Raw genomic sequence first — 18,144 nt, forward strand, 5'->3', positions numbered from 1 at the left:
TGGCTCCTGAAATCTCTGAAAATTTAACAGTTGGCTATCGTGCACTGGTATGAGCCAGTTCTGGGACTGCACTGGCTGTAATGTTCTGCAAAGGCAGAGACAAGAGAGCATGACTATAACTGGAAAGCTGTGAACAGAATAGCTACTTAGCTGGTCACCTGTATGAATAAATTCACTTATTTCTTCTATTTATTAAAGGTCTCACTGAACTATTGTTATCTGGCAGCCTCCCTCCATATCTAAATAGTTACTAAAAATAAATAAAATGCGATTTAAAAGTGTTGGGATAATACACAGTTATAGAGTTATAGTATATAATGTATATTTGAGATGATATGTAATTATATAATTAAAATTAGTATTACGTAGTTACATAATATTATATATAATAAAGTTAAATTATATTAAAGTATAATGTAATTAATATGACATGGTATATGATATAATATAAAAGTTATATATATATATATATATATATATATATATATATATATATATATATATATATTAGTGCTTTATAAAAGAAGGAGAGACCCCCAGTGCCCTCTACCAAGTGAGGACACAGCAAGAAGGTGCCATCTATGAACCAGGGTCCTCACCAGATGTCAACCATGAAGGCAACTTGATCCTGGACTTCCCAGCTTACAGAATTGTGAGAAATAAAGGTCCATTATTTGTAAGCCATCCAGTCTATGACATTTTGCTATAGCAGCCCAAACGTACTAAGGCAGTCGCCCTCCAGTTACCTAATCTCTCTCCACTGCCACTCCCTCAGGAGTACAGCCACCTACCTCACTCCACTCTAGCTCTGACACCTGTTGCACGGACCTTCCTCAGCCTCCTGGGCTCTGACTCCTTTCTCTGGACTACTGAATCACGCTCCCCCTTCCAGTGTAGACACCTACCTTGTGTCGCCCCACCTAATAGCTTTAGAACTTAATTTTGGGGAAGGAAAAGGAAAGAGAAAGGAAGAGGAAGAGAAAGAGGAAGAGGAAAATAAACTTTTCTTAGAAAGCACACTACATTTTTTTTTTAATTCATGGAATAAGTATATAGTCTTTCAAAGACATTACTTTGAAGAAAAACCCTAATTTGGATATATTACAATAATGATAACAACAGTTGTATAATACTTTATATATTATAAATCATTTTCACATATATTATCTCATTTAATCTTAGCAACTTTGTGAGATGGGTAGAACAGACATTCTCATTGTCCTAATTTTAGAAATAAGGAAACTAAGACTTTACAGTCATTAGTTACATTTCAGTAGATTCATAAATAAGAGATATGTTAAAATTAAAAAGAAATACAATAGTAAAATGCCCAAAACCAGTACTATAAAAATGGCTTATTCAATCACAAGAATCACAAATTGGCAAGGTAAAAATGGATATGATATTGTCTTCTACAAAGCATTATTTGAGTTCCTATTACATGCAAAGAACTGCACTTGGAAAAGAGACAAAAGACACAGATACTTACTGTCTGCGTAACCTTCAAATCGACAGCCCATTATGTGATATTTGCTCTTGGCAAATATCAGGAAAGGGGGATTTGAAAAGTATTGTGTCTATTTTGATATTTCCATGTTTAGGAATATTTGTACTCTCCAAAGCCCATTTTGGAACATGGAAACACCATGGCTCGTTTGTTTTGTTCCCAGCCAAACAGAATGATCACACAACTAAAATAAGAAAACAGCTGCTCTGCACCCTAAAACAGCCAATTGCAGAAGCCCAGGATGGAGGAAAAAGTATTAGAGGTCAACCCAAGGTTACAGGGAGGATTAAATGAGATCCTGTATACAAAAGCCCCCAGTAGAGTACCTTGCTCATAGCAGGTCCTGGATCAGTAAGGAAAAAACAAAAACAAAAAACTTATTTGACTGTATTATGCTAGGGAGGAAGTAAGGTACCAGGAAGTTAGTTACTTTCAGAGAGTGGCAGCACTGGTCTAGACCTGATATCTAGAGTCTAGCCTTATCTCACGATAAGACGCTGCCAAGGCAGAACAGAAGATAAATTCAAGATCAAAATGATCTGCAGGGTTTCCTGAATCAAATGGTCACAGTCATATACAAAACTTGTCAATCCACTCTGAGAGTTAAGAACCACTCTATAGGGTTCTATATACAGACAATTAAATAGGTACATATATTAGCACAGGCCCTGAGTTATTGTCAAGCTTTTAAAGGATACTGTGAATAAAACAAAATACCTAATTCTGAATTAACCAAAGTGTATCTCAGTGAATTAAGTGTATATCGTTATGAAGAAGTTATTCTTTTGTTTATTTTGTGTGAGTAGGTGTGTTTGCTTTATGATAAGAAATTAATTATCTCAAAATATTTATGAGTTTAACTGCATAAACATAATTTGTATGAGACAAACTTCCTTCTCCAGTCACTATACATAAGTCATGTGCTATTGTATCCCTGTGCCTTTTCATCTACTTCTTTGCCTGGTGAGCCGTCCCTCCTATTATGTGCATGATGAGCTGTTCATCAATCAAGATCTAGCTAACATGTCATCTCGTTTATAAAACATTGTATCAAATCCTGCAGGTAAAGACAATTTTTCCATCTTCTACCCTCACCAAACCCTGTTCGTACCTGTCTTGTAAAAATTACTAAGTATCCATCCGGTGCTACATACTGGGCTAAGTACAAACAAAAGCTAACATTTATTATGCATTTACCATGTGCCAATCCTGTACTAAACGTAACATCTGTTACTTTTTACATCTCACAACAATTCTGTGAGTGTGGGCCTGTTTTATCATCATTTTACAGATGAGAGGACTGAGATGCCGGTAGATTAGGTAAATTTACAAACTGAATAAGTAGCACAGATTTAAAGCCAGACTGTGAGTACAGTCTTTAAGGACTTCATATGTTGCCCTCTTTAAAGATGTGACAGTCCTGAATTTGCTGCTCAGATTTCCTCCAAGAGATCCTGGACCTGGGATCTTGACTGACAGGCCCAACTGCCTCTGGTCTAGATGCACCACAGCAGCTGCTCCTGGCCTGTAGGGCAGGCAGGGGTGGGTACTAGTGCCAACCCATGACTATTCAATGTTGATTCCTTTAAGGGGCAACTCTTGTCCCTATTAACAGTAATCCCAATGAAAACCGTTGCATCCAACTGCTCATAGAATAAGGCAGCCACCGCCTGCCAACCTGAAACTGTTTCGGTAGGTGGAAGGTACCCATGAAGGTACAACACAAACAAAAGGTTGTTAAATACAAGAAAACATTGTCTGTAGTAACTACTACTATGTTAAAAATAAGTCAACAGGAAACCACACACACACAACAAACACACACAGGTATCTTTTGTATTAAGAAAGGAAGCATTGTAAAATAAAACTGAATTTGTGTTAGCTATTGAAAACTATTTCCCTGTTGTGTTTGTTTGTTTGTTTGTTTGTTTGTTTTGTGGGCACATGAGCCTGCATGTGGGTGTTTTCTTCCACTGACAAGCCATGTTGAGTTGTCCACTGCTTTTCCCCTTTTGAGTCACTACATAGCGCTGCTATGTGTGTATATTTTTCATGTATCAGTTTATTTTTATGAATTCTAGTTTTTTGTTAATTACATTTGATTTTCTTTTCTGTAAAAAAAACAAAACAGAACACAAAATGGCTGAGACTCTCAGCCTGAACCAGCCTCTTCGTACCATAGGCTTCCTTCCTGCTCTTTTCACAGCGTCTGACTGCACCTCCCTGCTTGCTCCTGCTTTCAACCTCTTTACCCTTCACAGGCATTTCCACCAATAAGCCTTTTGATATCTGATCCTGTCTTGGTATCTGCTGCTCAGAGGATGAAAACTGAGAAAATATATATGGTTCATGATTGGTGTCTCAAAGAACTCACAGTCCCTCTGGAGAAATGGTCACATAAATTAAAAAAATATATATATGTGTGTGTGTGTGTATATACATATATATGTATATATATATATTGTTTTTTAATTTATGTGTCAAATTCAATGTGACAATTCCTATAATTGCAGTAGATATAACGTGTCTTGAGTGTGCAGATAAGGAAACAAGTGTTCTGTTTGGAGTAGATGAATTTATATTAAGTAAAAATGCAAGGAAGTGATGACTTTTAGGTTGGCTCTCCAAGGAATACGTAGAATGACTGTATTTAAGAAAGAGAATAACATTAGCAAACACACAGGGGTATGAAAGTGTTTAATATGTTCAGGAAACAAGATTCTTGTCCATTTCTGGGAAATTGCTTCATTGTTTTCAGGATTTAAAAAAGACAAAACATAGATTAGCAAAGCAAATTTTGTTCAAAGCTTTCAATTTCAAGGGACCGTCCAGCTGCAGTCTTGCCAAGAGCAAGGGAAGCATGAACCATAGCTAGCCTCATGACCTACCATGTTTCCCCCAAAATAAGACCTAGCCGGATAATCAGCTCTAATGCATCTTTTGGAGCAAAAATTAATATAAGACCCGATATTATATTATATTGTTAGATAAGACCCGGTTTTATACTATAGTGAAATAAGACCAGGCCTTATATTAATTTTTGCTCCAAAAGACATATTAGAGCTGATGGTCTGGCTAGGTCTTATTTTCAGGGAAACATGGTATGAACCCTCCCACATCCCCACTTCCACCTGTATTTATTGTAAATAACATGTGAGAGGCACAGATAGATTGCCAGAGGAAGATCACATATTTAGATATGGTATGACGTAAAAGGTTCTGAGAAAAACAGAAATCTACAGGAAAATAAGAGGTTTTCTTGCCCTCACTATTTCCTTTCCAAGAGACCAAAAAAAAAGAGAGATGGACCAATCTAGGGTAAACTATATGAGAATGAGGCCAAGTAAGTATTAACATGCTCTGTGATGAGTCTCTGGGGATCCAATTTATCTGAAAAACAAAGGAAGGGCATCCTTGGCAGAGACATTCATCCATTTCCAGTGAAAACTTTGTAGCCTGACTATTATAGTAGGTGTGCTAGGTATTGAAAATTTTGGAAATGCAGAAACAAAAATGAAAAAATAAAAATCACCCATAATTCTATGGCACAAGGCAATATACACATATACGTGTGTGTGTGTGTGTGTGTGTGTGTGTGTGTTTAGAATATTTTTTAAATGAAAGGGCTAACACAGCATGGAACACTTTATAAACAGCTTGTATTATTTTAGGTTGTGTTATGAGCTTCTTCTCATGTTAAGAAAATTTCTTCTGAAATCCAAAAACACTAATTCAAAAAGATATATGCACCCCTATATTCACAGCAGAATTATTTACAACAGCCAAGATATGGAAGCAACCTAAGCGCCTATCAATAGATGACTGGATAAAGAAGATATGGTACATATACACAGTGGAATATTACTTCGCCATAAAAAATGAAATCTTACCATTTGTGACAGCACGGATGGACCTAGAGGGTATTATACTAAATGAAATGAGTCAGACAGAGAAAGACAAATACTGTATGGTTTCAGTTTTATGTGGAATCTAAAGAACAAAATTAATGAACAAACACAGAGAACAAATTGATGGTAGCCAAATGGGAAGGGGTTGGGAGGATGGGTGAAAAAGGGTAAGGGATTAAGAAGTACAAATTGGTAATTAAAAAAATAGTCATGGGGATGTAAAGTACAGAATCAGGAATATAGTCAATAATATTGTAAAAACTATGGAGAGTGCCAGGTGAGTACTAACCAGGGAGATCACCTTGTAAATTACATAAATGTCTAACCACGATGCTAGACACCTGAAATTAATATAAAATAATATTGAATGCCAACTGTGATTGAAAAATTTTGTTTTCTTCTGCTTTGATTTCTGCAATATTTTCCTCTTCTAATTATCTGGTCTTTCTTTCTTTCCCTGACTTTTTATCTTATAATCCCCTCTTAAATCTGTGGTTTCCTTGGGTCAACAGTTTTCTCCATTCATTCAACCTGGTCTTCAGCATGGCAGGGTCCTCATTCCCTGGTCTCCATTACTGCCCTTCACTGATAGCTCCCTTCATGACTATCCTTGTAAACCCCAGACCAACATTTTCTACTTATTAAACATCTCAATTTGAATATCTCACATGTAACTCAAACTCATTCTATCAAAAACTGACTTACTTCATAACATCACCCTCAAACTAACTTTTGTTAAAGACTTACCTTGGTTTTTAGAAAGTATTGGTGAGATACTGAAGCCAGGAGGTTATTATGCTTGCTTTCTTTCTCTTTCTCACTCCCAATATCCATCAGTCACTAAGTATGACCTTTTCTACATGCAACCATCTCTCCCATTGTTCCGTTCTCTCCAGCATGTCTGGCATGACCTTTGTAAGGGGCCCCGTCATCTCTTACCTGTACAGTTGCAGTAGGTCCTTAATTTGTCCCCCTCTACTATATCCACTCATGCTTATATCAAGGAATGAGTGCCAGAGAAGAAATGAATTTGAAAATAGACTACTTTTTTTTTTCCAAGAGATTTTGCAGAGAAGAGTAAGAAAGACAGAAACATTTAAAAACTTCAGGAGGAGACAGGGTTATGGCAAAGTTTGTTGTTAGTGTGGAGAAATTTAAAGAATATTTGTAGACAGCAAGGGAAGGAAGGAGCTAATGAGCCTACAGTGTAAGAGAGAGTAAATAGGGCAAGTTTCCTAAGCATATGGGAGTGAAAGAGATCTCAGAACAACCCTTAACAGCTGAAGGAAAGGACGCAAGAATAGCTCAAAATACATATTTGAGGCCAGTATGGGGGGACACTGAAGGAGTTTATAACTCTGAATTCTCAGTCAGGTCATCTGCTAAAGGTGAAAGAAAGAAGGGAAAGTGAGACCTTTCAAAAGATTGCTAAAGGCTTGTGACACTTGGTCTTGAATACCGGTGAATGAAATTGAGGAGGGATAAACAATTCCCTTTTGACATGTTCACCACTGCCTCCCACACCTAATACCATGCCTGGAACATAAGAGGCCCTCGGGAAACATCATAGAGATTAAGCACCACAATGGCAGAAACCAGGTCTTATTCATGCAGATAGCAATGTGCCTAGTCACTGTAGAAAACGCAAGAATCAAAAGAATGAATTAGTCAATAGAATATTACATGAAAATATCATTAGCCACATTTTCTAAAGCTGGAAGCTTCTCATATTATATACTATCTCATATTTAAGTTGAACTTTATCAGAAAGCAACAAAGACAATTCATGTTAATCTCAGAGATTTGTTAAATTATTTCTTAGAGTACATTTAAATCATTAAAAATTAGGCAATTTCCTCAGGCTTACTGTCAGCTTGCACAATGAAAATGAATGCTAGAACTATGATTCAACATCATAAAGATTCTTCAGTTTTCAAGAATGATATAGAATAGTCATTATATTACCCAAGACAGGCCACAGAATTAATTTTCTGTAGAAATCCTTAAAACTTATTTGATAGATGTTAAAACAAATAAGGGAGGCTTCTAATAAATTCTCAATAAATAGATTCTACATCATTTTGAAGTGACCTACACAAACAATTCGTTCTACCTTGACTCTGTCTGTGCGGCCGTTGAAAAGTCCGATCCGTCTAATGGTGCTGAGGATGGGATCCGTGGAGTCATCAATCATGTTGTGCGTGGTCACTGGAGGCAAAGACTGTCGCTGAATAATGGGAGAAAATGTCAATTGTCGAAAGAATTCATGTGTGACTAATTTCAACAATAGGCTATTGGTGACTTGTCATCCAACCTTTTTGCCTGAGGAAAAAGTCTTGAGAGATGGCACTAATGATGATGACTAAATTTTGTATGTGCTTTAGAGGAGGATAATGGGTTGAAGCACTTCCTTCAGATATTGTGAGCACAGGACACTTCCGTTTTCCACTTGCAGCCACTAAATGGAAGGCCACGACTTCTTGCCTGTTCTGGGACTTATTTGGAATAAGAGTGTCCTGAAATCTTGACTGAAGATGAGCTACTCTCCTGGCTCCTTCTAGTGGTCTGTCGTCTGGTAGCCGATGTCTCACTATTATGACAAGATTTGGGTGTATGCCTCGCACAACACTTATCTTTGCTTCTTTGCGATAATTCTCCTTGGCTAAGAAACGTGCACCTTTTCTCTATTGTAATGCAAAATTCTATACTTTTTGAAAAATTTAGGTTTTTGTTGTCATTGCAATATACACAATTTTTCAGTTGGATATTTGGGTTCCAAATGAGTTTGTGTGTGTGTGTGTGTGTGTGTGTGTGTGTGTGTACCAGGGGAGGGCACAAAGGCAGCCCATCACTAGCACAAATTATGCAGTTCAGTTTCCCACATTTAGGGAAATAACACGGGTCAGCACGCCCAGAGTGTAATGGGTGAGCCTCACCCTGGGAAAACCACCTTTGTGATCATGGCATCTTCTCAGCCAACTACGTAGCAAATGAACTTTTTAATAGGATAAGAAGACAAATTCCAGGGGATTTGTAAAAGGACCCCTGAAAACCATTCATAAAAGAGAGTATACAAAGTTGTCCTTTAGGTGAATACATAAGAATGACTTTCTAGCTTTGGGGTTTAAAAATTTCCCAAATTAGCTCATTCTGCTATAATTAAAATATTGACCTAAGTTGATTTTAACAGTTATGGGAAGTGGCAGGCACTTTTTTCTTTATTACCTGAGTTGAAAAAATGGCTCTTTTCATAACTGTTAGATCATCTCGATCCAAAATATTATTCATGTCAGGAATTTCTCCTCTGTGGGGAAAACAATGTTAACAATGAAAACAAAAACAACTGGCACTAATTCCATGCTTCCTATGTGTCACTGTTCAAAGCATTTTAAAAATAAAGGTAAAGCAAACATTGTTTCCTGATGAAGCTCACAGACAAATTCCTAAAGTGTCAAGAAGTATGATAAAAGAACACATTTAATAGCATAAAAGAAAATTAAAATTCATTTTTAACGCATTCATAGCATTTAATAGCATAAAAGAAAATTAAAATTCATTTTTAACGCATTCATAGCATTTAATAGCATAAAAGAAAATTAAAATTCATTTTTAACGCATTAATGTTCATCGTCAGAGGAACACTATTGTTATATTTTGCCTGAGTACTACGTTATAAAGTGCCTATGACTTGTCCCTCTACAAGTTGGTATTTTTACTAATAAAAAGAAATGATGCCCGCCTGCCACATGGGTCAGGAAACACCACAGCTTTCTCTTCAGGTCATAGCCAAATTCATATATTTTGTATTTTTATCATTTTACAATACATTTTAATTTGATTTTATTATTTAGATTTTATTGTACTTATACATGCATTTTATTTTATATATTTTATTTATTTTATAATTTATTAAGTAAATACATGTTAATTAACATTAATGAATATGTTAATTTAATATATAAGTAAATATGTATTTAATATATATATTAAGTCAACATATATTTTTACTTCAAATTCTCATGAACCCTCCTCCCTCGGCTTCAAATTAGCATTTTAACTCTTAATGAGATTCCCATTGAATTAGAACCTATCTTCATACATAAATGTGTTCTCATTGTACAACGTGTTTGTAAGTATTTGTCAGATGAAGGATGAAAGAACATTAGCTCACATGATAATAACTTTAAAGGTTATTAATTTATTTATATTTGGAACAAATTAAATACATCATAGCATCTACATTGCTAAGTTTGAATAGTGATACCCCAAATGTTTGATATGTTCAGTATTTGAAGCACCTACCTTAATAAGGCATCATAGAGTTTCTTTCCGAATTTTTCCTTCATTGAATGTGCAGTGTCCCTAGGTGAATAGAAAGATTTATAATTTAAACAGTATCACAATTTTAAGTCTTTATTTGCCATGACAATGCTATTGTTTTGTCAGTGCATTGTTGAAATGACAGGTCTCTTTTGTATAGCTTCTTTAATTATTTTCCTATTTGTCAACTTAGCTTGAGTTAAGACCTCCAGAGCTGAGGCAGCAGAATACCCTGACCAGCGCACAGAGCTTGACATTTTTTGCTTGATGATATTCAGGGGTTGGGGGTGGGGTGGGGTTGGGGAATGAAGTATAGGAGTAACAAGATTTGGGAATGTATTGATAATTGTTGGATCTGGGCTATGGACATGTAGGAGGTCATTATACCAATCTCTTTGCCATATGTTTTTACATTTCGACTATATATATACATATATATAAAATCTACCCATCTTTTAAGATTTCTACAGAGGCTTTTTCTTTCCATGTTAGCTCATTTCAAAGTTTTCATAGTAACACAGTTTTATAGGCATTACATAATCTAACATAGTAACTCAATAAGAAGAGAACCAAGTAGCATTTGCATTATAATAATCTTAAGGAAAAAGAAAATAATTCAAGGAGACATATCACAAATTATACACATAAAATAAATCCCTCTATGCTCATTGCTTGAGAATATCCACAAAACGTGAGATTACCACAGCTGTTTGCGCACTGCCTGGCCTTTCAGTGTTTCCACATTGAAATTATTTGTCTTGGCAGGCATAATGAAAAACACCACCACCGTGACGTCACTTTTATGCATCTAATGAGGGATCAGAAAACACAACAGAGTCAATGACCAAAGATAAAATAAAACGTGTGACAGATGGACCTTAAACTTTGAAAAGATAGTATTTTTAAATATCTTTAAATAAAAACAATACTTTTATGATTCACAGAGAATTTATAACCACCTTCTTGAGGCTTTTTCAGAAATCTTAATTTAAATTGGGATTTCAATAGAGGTTTATCAGTTAACACTTTGAAAATCATACATGAAATATTTTCATAGCATTAATTATCTAAAATATATAGCATTGATATATCACTGTGCTTCTCTGTGGGTAAAAAAAAAAGTATTAATAACATAAATGTAAGCTAATATTAAAAGGCTAAAATTTGTTCTTTAAAATTTCAGATTGGAAAGTTAATGAGGATTTAGTTTTGGTTCATTCTTTTTTTTTCCCCTAACTTAACTACAAATGATTTGCACAAACGATTATTTACATTTTTCTCTTCAGTGTCTCGATTCTCAATATAAAAATGGTATTGCATTTTATATTTTAGCCCAAAAGTAAAGAAACAAGCATATGCTCAGCACTTTTGGTGTGGCAGGCACTGGGTGGTACTTTAAATGCATAATTTAACCCAATTCTCATAATAACCACGCACAATAAATATCACTGTCCTTGTTTTACTCATGTGGAAAGAGAGGCATGAGAGGATCAATACAAGAGTCTGATATCCTCTAACAGATTATTGGCAAAGCTGGGATTCAAACTGGTGTTTTCTGACTAAAATCTGTTGTTGTTGTTGTTGTTGTTTTTCCTTTTCCTACAAATACCATTGGCCTAGCATCTATCAGAAGAAAATGACAGATGAAACAGCTATGGAAAAGGAAGCACAAACACACTTAATATCGTGCACAGATGAATGCTCGTATACTCTGAAAATGACAATCACTGAGTGTGGGGCACTTCACCATCTAATCTGTGGCCTCTGCACTCTAGGGTCTCACAATCTACAGAAGCCACAGAATAGGAAACTCACTTCCGGAGTAGCCAATGTGCTATTAAACAGTAAATGTAGCATTTGGAAAGAGAATGCCTTCTTTTTATTTCTCCAAGGATTATAATCATCTTGATGTCTAAGATAATAGCAATTGGCTTTTTCGTCACATCTAAAAATAAAGTGAATGTTTAATAAATGTATGGATATACTGAATAATGTTCCTAAGCATGATACATGTTTGATATAGCTGTGAGTCTACCTGTAAACTTTGCTGAATAGTACATACTATGACATGTAATAAAATAAGCTTTAAATAAGATAGCATTCTTTTTTAAAGGGCTCCAGAATCTGTGCCATTCATACCAGAGCCAAACAACTCACCATGGGGCCAGGCCTCTGAGGAGAGCCTGCTTACCTTGGAGAGAAAACTTTATTTATTTTTTGCATTAAGATCTAAGTAGAAATTTTATATGCAACAACTCAAAACTGGAAACAACACAAATATCCATAAACAGAAGAATGAATAAACAAATAGTGGTATATCTACAGAACATCATACTTCAGCGATATAAAAATAATGAACTACTCATATAAGCACCATTGATGAATCTCAAAATGAACATACTGCATGAGGGTACCCAAGGGGGGAAAAGAGTAAAACCTTATGGCTTCAATTATATAAAATTCCAGAAAATATAAACTTACCTACTGTAAAGGAATCTATGTTATTTAAAGCAAAGATTTAATAAAGTAGTTTTTTTTAATCTTATACGATTATTCCAGCTTATTCTGGAATAATCTTTCAGGTCTTCAGTACTATTTTGCAGACTTGGGTTTTTAATAATGTATTTTACTAAGTAACTGATTAATTAAAATTATATAAATTTTCTAGTATACTTGCTACAATGCTGCTCTAAGGTAAGGATAAATCTATGTCCAAGAAGTAAAAATTTAGAGAATAATACAGAGCTCAGAAAGGCTTAAATTGTCTCAGTACTGCAATAAGGTTGAAATTTTACATGGGTCTCCTGTATTTTACTGGTATTTATTCTATATTTTATGTAATAGGATTATAATATAAGTCAATAACTTTAATCAACAGCTTGACATGGTACCATTTTCTATAGTTGCTCCTATTGGCACAGGTTGTGTGTGTGTGTGTGTGTGTGTGTGTGTGTTTGCTTGATTAATTGGGAACTTATTTTAAGTCCCACCTTCTTGAGCAAAAAATGATCGCATATCATTGGAAGTGTGAAACTCCTTTCCCTTCCTTCATGTTTCCACATGGTGAGTCATCTCCTAGTTTCACAGTTCAAGACTCTCAGTCTAGGGGAGGTGTGGCTGGTGATTTGCAGGAGAAACAGTGTTTGTGCGTGTCCTGCCTCACTCTACAGAGGGTTGCTGCTTGGCTGTCAGCCTGTGGCATTTGTTCCTCTAAAGGTCTGCTTCGGTTGTGGGAGGATGGTGAGGCCAGATCTGCCTATGATTATATGGCTAAGTGTAATACAAAGGTTCAGTATCGAGAAGACTATTGTTGCCGTATACCCAAGCCATATCCTCAATTATAGTTTTTATTGGTTTTAAAAGCAGTGAAATTTTGTCTCCATTTGCCTGATTTTTCTATATGTACCTGTCAAGTGGTTACAAACTCATATGTGGATGAAAAGGGATATTGTAATGTCATCTTAAAACATAGCATCTAATGTGATAAGCTTGTGGCTTTCTTAAAAAATAACCTGATGACATAGACAAATATGTCTATGTATTTCTGCAAGTGAAGGATGCAGAAATATGTAAATTGAAAGATCAAAGCCATTTTTAGAATAAGATTGTCATTTTAAATCTACATGATCATATGCACTCAGGTAAACTATTGAGAAGTCAAAAAGTTCTGTACTTTCACAGAAAAAAGTCCTCCTCCTCCTATAAAAGCATTGTGTTGCATTTTAGAGCTCTCTTACCCTCAGGAGGAAATTTAACCTGGATAAGGATTCTAGGAAGATGTCAGCTCCTTTGTTTGAAAACTCATACCTTCCAGCAATGAAAAGGAACAAAGTCTTTTCAAGATCGAAGTCCAGATGACTAAAACAAAACAAAACAGTTTCAAGTGAAATAAAGCAATAGCAACAAAATGTACACATGAATTCTGTTAAAGTGCAAAGAGGGCTGGGAAAGATAAATATTTACTATAACAATCCTGTTTTCTCTATACCAGAGATAACCTAAAATGACATGCTATTTTTTTTTTCAAATAAAGAAAAGCATACCCATAGAAATGACCTCGAACAAAATCTTGTATCCTGGCCTTGTACATTGCATGTAGATTTTGAAATTCATGCACTGCTGAAAATTTTTTAACATTCAAGCCATTTGGAGTAATTACATCTGGAAAAGCAAAAATAAAATCATCGTGAAAATCCTCTTTTGAGAGGGGCTACAGCTATAGAAAAACAATGTATTTAAATCTATAAAGTTAGATAGATGTCTATTAACATTTCTAGTTTCTAACTATCATAAAATTGAAAATTCATAAAACTCCACAATAAATTGTTGAAATAGAAAATCAGGAGTCCTTTACTGAAATAACATTGAGTGACTGGTTCAATGAAACATTTTAATTCAATAATAATGATTATTGTAGTTTTATTGATTACTTACTGTGAACTAGGCACTCCTCTAAACGCTTCACAACGTAACTCATTTAATCCTTTCAACGACCAATAAAGTAGACGCTCTTATCTGCATTTTCAGAGGCAGAAACTGAGCAACAGAGTTGTTCAGAAATCCGTTTGAGAATACAAGTGTAAATATGAGTAGCATCCATACAATCTGCCTCTACGTGTTGTGTCCATAACCATGTTGTGTACTAAACTACCTCCTATCATTTTGTTTTGACCAAGTGTGCAGAAAATGTTCTGTCCATTTGGAAAATTGGAAAGGCAGCCCTTTATTTCTAATGCCCAGAAGATTTTGTTGTTCAGGCAGGAAGACATTTTTGGTGTTCCAGATGATTGTTCTGTGACAAGAAAGACAGAGACTACTCACAGTACAAGAAAACTACCTACTGAGTCGAATATATGGTAATTACATTTAACAGCAGTAAAAACAAAAGTAATAAAAGGAAGCTATGTCCCAAAATTCAGCAAATGGCAATGGAGATGTTTGCAATGGAGATTTGAGCTAGAATTATAAGTATGCCATCATTTTTGAAGGATACAATTATAAGGCTATTCCCTTGAAATGGTTCCACAAACTCAACCCAGGCTTCTTAATAATTTCTTGTGGAGAAAACAACAACAAAAACTGCTGTTTTTTTATGAGTTTTTACTAAGTAATTGGGCACGTGCTTCGTTACACATCTTGCCACATCAGAGTCAATTTTAGGTTCCTGAGGTTTCCAAGTGAAAGGCATCATGTGAATAATCCCTGGATGAACTGTACAGTGTGATCAGGACAATAGACAATTCCCTCTTACAATGTATTCATCTTTCTATAACATTTATATAGGGATAACTTTGAGCCAGACTCGATTGTATTATTAATTTAAACATAACATTAATTTAATTATTAATATTAATTTAATTTTCATAAACTTTTCATTGTATCGATTTTACAAAAGAAGAAATTGGCCTGCAGAGAGGTTACTTGCCCAAAGTCAAGTAACTACAAGGTAACAGGGATAAGATTTAAAACCAAGGCAGCCTGGCTCTGGGGTCTAGTCTAACCCCTTATCTCCGAGGCCAGGAATCTATATTGTCCAGAAAGATAGAGCGGGCAGAATACCTTTTGAGTATTTAATTTTGTTTTAGTATATATTTAACTATGGGTTTTTATAATTTAATTTTTAATGTCAGTTGTTAGCAACTAGGTCACAAATTTTCTGAAATTTCATTATTGACTATTGAGCTTTTATGAGCTGGTCCCAACATAATACTGCCTATGAGGCTTAAGATATAAGGTTTAAAAAATGTTTTTATGCCTCATTAATAGATATGGAATCGTATAGGTACTTCTACATAGTGACATAATTAAAACTGCAGCTTTGCCTCATTACAAATCATGCTTTAAAAGATCCTTTCAATGTTTACTATATTAATATGGGTATATTCAGTTTGTGAGCAGTTCTACTCCATAGGTGGTCTTGTCTGAATTTTATTTTCATTTCAATTAATTAGTTATACAAGTGTAATTAGTTCATATTGGTAATGTATTCACATCATTTAAATTTCAAAAATTCAAAAAAAAGAAACATATATATATGGAAAAGTCTCCCTTTCACTTCTGTTCTCCAATTTGTTCTCCTCCCTGGAAGCAACATTAATTACTAATTTCTTGCTGTTGTTCTCAAGTCGAAGATAATGTCAATATCATCCATCTTTCTGAGACAATGCCAACACAAGAAAAAATGCTGACTAAAAGGGTTAAAATTCATCTTAGGCATAAAATGCACTCAAAAGTTAATAATTTCATAACACTATTAATAATAACCATGTTAAAGGGCAAATGACAAATGGAAAAAAAGAACATGACATTTAAGTTGTGTGTGTGTGTGTATGTGTGCGCAATTCTTAATCAATTTTTTTAAAAAAGGCAGACATCCTGATAGAAAAAAATATGCATAGCTAAATAACAGAAGATTACATACAGCTGTCAAATAGGTAACAAATGTTAAAACTCTGTATTCAAAGACAAATGAATATGCCATACCAATTTTTACCTCTCTAATTGGCAAAGACTAAAAACTTAAAAGCTCATTGTTGGTAAGAATGTGTGGAAACACTGTCCTATTTCTCTGTTGGGTTTCACCCAGACACTGATTATAATGAATATTCTCCCACTGCCTTGGCCTCTTTGCAGTATTTCCTCATCATTCAAAATGTGGGGCAGAAGCAGGTGACTGGCTGATTCTGAACCCCCTCATTTTCTTCCTACCTGCTCAGAAACAGGAAAAAAAAAATCACCTTGTCTCCTTCTTTGGCTGTGGTAGTGGAAGGCAGAGTACTGCCACTCACCAAGACCACACAGCAGGAATTTCTTTAAAATAAATTTGGAACTCAAGGAGGTAAAGATCCTTTACAATACGGATGCCTTTGTAATCAGAGGGGGAAAATGAAATGTGATATTCTTGATTATGTACAGTTAACCCGGCACCATGGAATCTTTCTTTTTCTTCTAGCTAATAAAGTAATTGAGTATTTTATAAATAAAAATCATGGTAGAAACTGAAGAACTGCCTTGTGGAAATTAGAACTGCTGTAGTCTAAAATCCCTCGCTTGGTTCTTGGAGCAGGCAAAAATTGGGATAGCAAAGTCCTTCTCTTAGATATGCATAGAGCTCACAGAATTATTGCAAAAGTCTAAGACAGTAACTTCTTACTTTGTAGTTATTTTTTCTCTCTCTCTTGGATCGCTGATCAGGCACCGATCTGAGTTCTTCTCATGTATTAACTCGTTTAATCATTACAACAATTCCAGATGAAAGTTTTATCATCCCCACTATGCAGGTAAGGCACAGAGAGAGCTTAAGTGACTTTCACACTGTTACATAGCAGGTAACATGTGGCCAACACAAAATCATTTGTGATACTGAATTCAGGCAGTTTGGCTCAAAGCCCACACTTTCCACCACTATCCTGCTATTGTCTCCCTAAGAAAACAAAAATTTAAGAAAATAGTATGTACAGAATGCCTACTTTTGAAAGAAGAAAATAGAAAACCTACTAGAGACACTAGAAAAGAATCATATTGGAGAAAACTCAGAATGTGCAGTGTCACAAAAAGTAAGGAAAGATAGAGGTATCTACCATTTTTAAACGCTAAACAATGTCAAGGAAATTTTTTAAAAAATAGGGAATCCTGAATCTGGTGATTTTTTGAAAAGCACTTTCAGGCTAAGTGTTGAAGGTTGGAAGTCAGAATTGAAGGGGCTATGAGTAAGTGGAAGAAGCAACTATGGTTTCTTCTTCTATAATATTTGACAGCAGGAGGAAGGATGAGATTAGGTAGATATTTGACAGAGTAGTGGCATCAGAGAAATTTTTATTTTAGAATTAAAAAAACACACAACATTTTTGTATGCACAGAAAAAGATACTGTAGACAGGAAACAAGATCCAAGAAACAAATGAGCATACTGATGGAGTAAATTTCTGTAAGAGGCATGAGAGGGAGAATCCAGATGAGTCCAAGAGAATCCTTAGAAAGGAAAAAGAACAACATAGGGATTTTATGCTGCCACTGTGCAAATTAGTTGGATTCTCTTTTTTAAAAAAATGATCTAACACCTTGAAATACCTCCTCTAGACATTCAACTGGTATTTGAAAGAAAGACAACTAGAGACAAGACCAGAGGAATTAAGCAAGGAGAACATATTAATTAGGGCTGTTTGGTTGCAAGTAACAAACCTACTAACATTGGCTTAAATATAATAATGAGGACTTAGTAATCGGATTCTGGGCTGTCTCGTGGCAAAGATTTAACTGGGCCTCAGGAATTAGTTTAAACCATAGTCTAAATCACTGTGGAGAATCTCAAGAGTCCTCTCTCAGTCTGTATCTGCTGCTTATTGTACTTCACGAGAGTTTCACCTTTTTGTATCCCATGCAACATAATAAAAAATGGACACTGTTAACA

At 35.1% G+C, this 18,144-nt stretch overlaps 1 protein-coding gene and 1 non-coding gene across 2 annotated transcripts in view; both read right to left on the reverse strand.

Annotated features, from left to right (window-relative positions):
* The window catches only part of GYS2 (glycogen synthase 2), a 48,182-nt gene that overhangs the window by 9,834 nt on the left and 20,204 nt on the right, over positions 1-18,144 (reverse strand). Inside the window, exons 6-11 of the mRNA XM_033117742.1 lie at positions 13,779-13,896; positions 13,473-13,593; positions 10,437-10,543; positions 9,718-9,777; positions 8,641-8,719; positions 7,529-7,642 (exon numbers count right to left, since the gene is read on the reverse strand). Of these exons, the coding sequence (XP_032973633.1) occupies positions 7,529-7,642; positions 8,641-8,719; positions 9,718-9,777; positions 10,437-10,543; positions 13,473-13,593; positions 13,779-13,896 (599 nt within the window). The remainder of the gene's footprint in view (positions 1-7,528; positions 7,643-8,640; positions 8,720-9,717; positions 9,778-10,436; positions 10,544-13,472; positions 13,594-13,778; positions 13,897-18,144) is intronic.
* LOC117029542 (U1 spliceosomal RNA) lies at positions 8,239-8,402 on the reverse strand. The gene has a single exon (XR_004424277.1). It is a non-coding gene; the product is annotated as a U1 spliceosomal RNA (small nuclear RNA).

The sequence above is a fragment of the Rhinolophus ferrumequinum genome, chromosome 10, assembly GCF_004115265.2.
Source record: "Rhinolophus ferrumequinum isolate MPI-CBG mRhiFer1 chromosome 10, mRhiFer1_v1.p, whole genome shotgun sequence".
NCBI lineage: Eukaryota > Metazoa > Chordata > Mammalia > Chiroptera > Rhinolophidae > Rhinolophus > Rhinolophus ferrumequinum.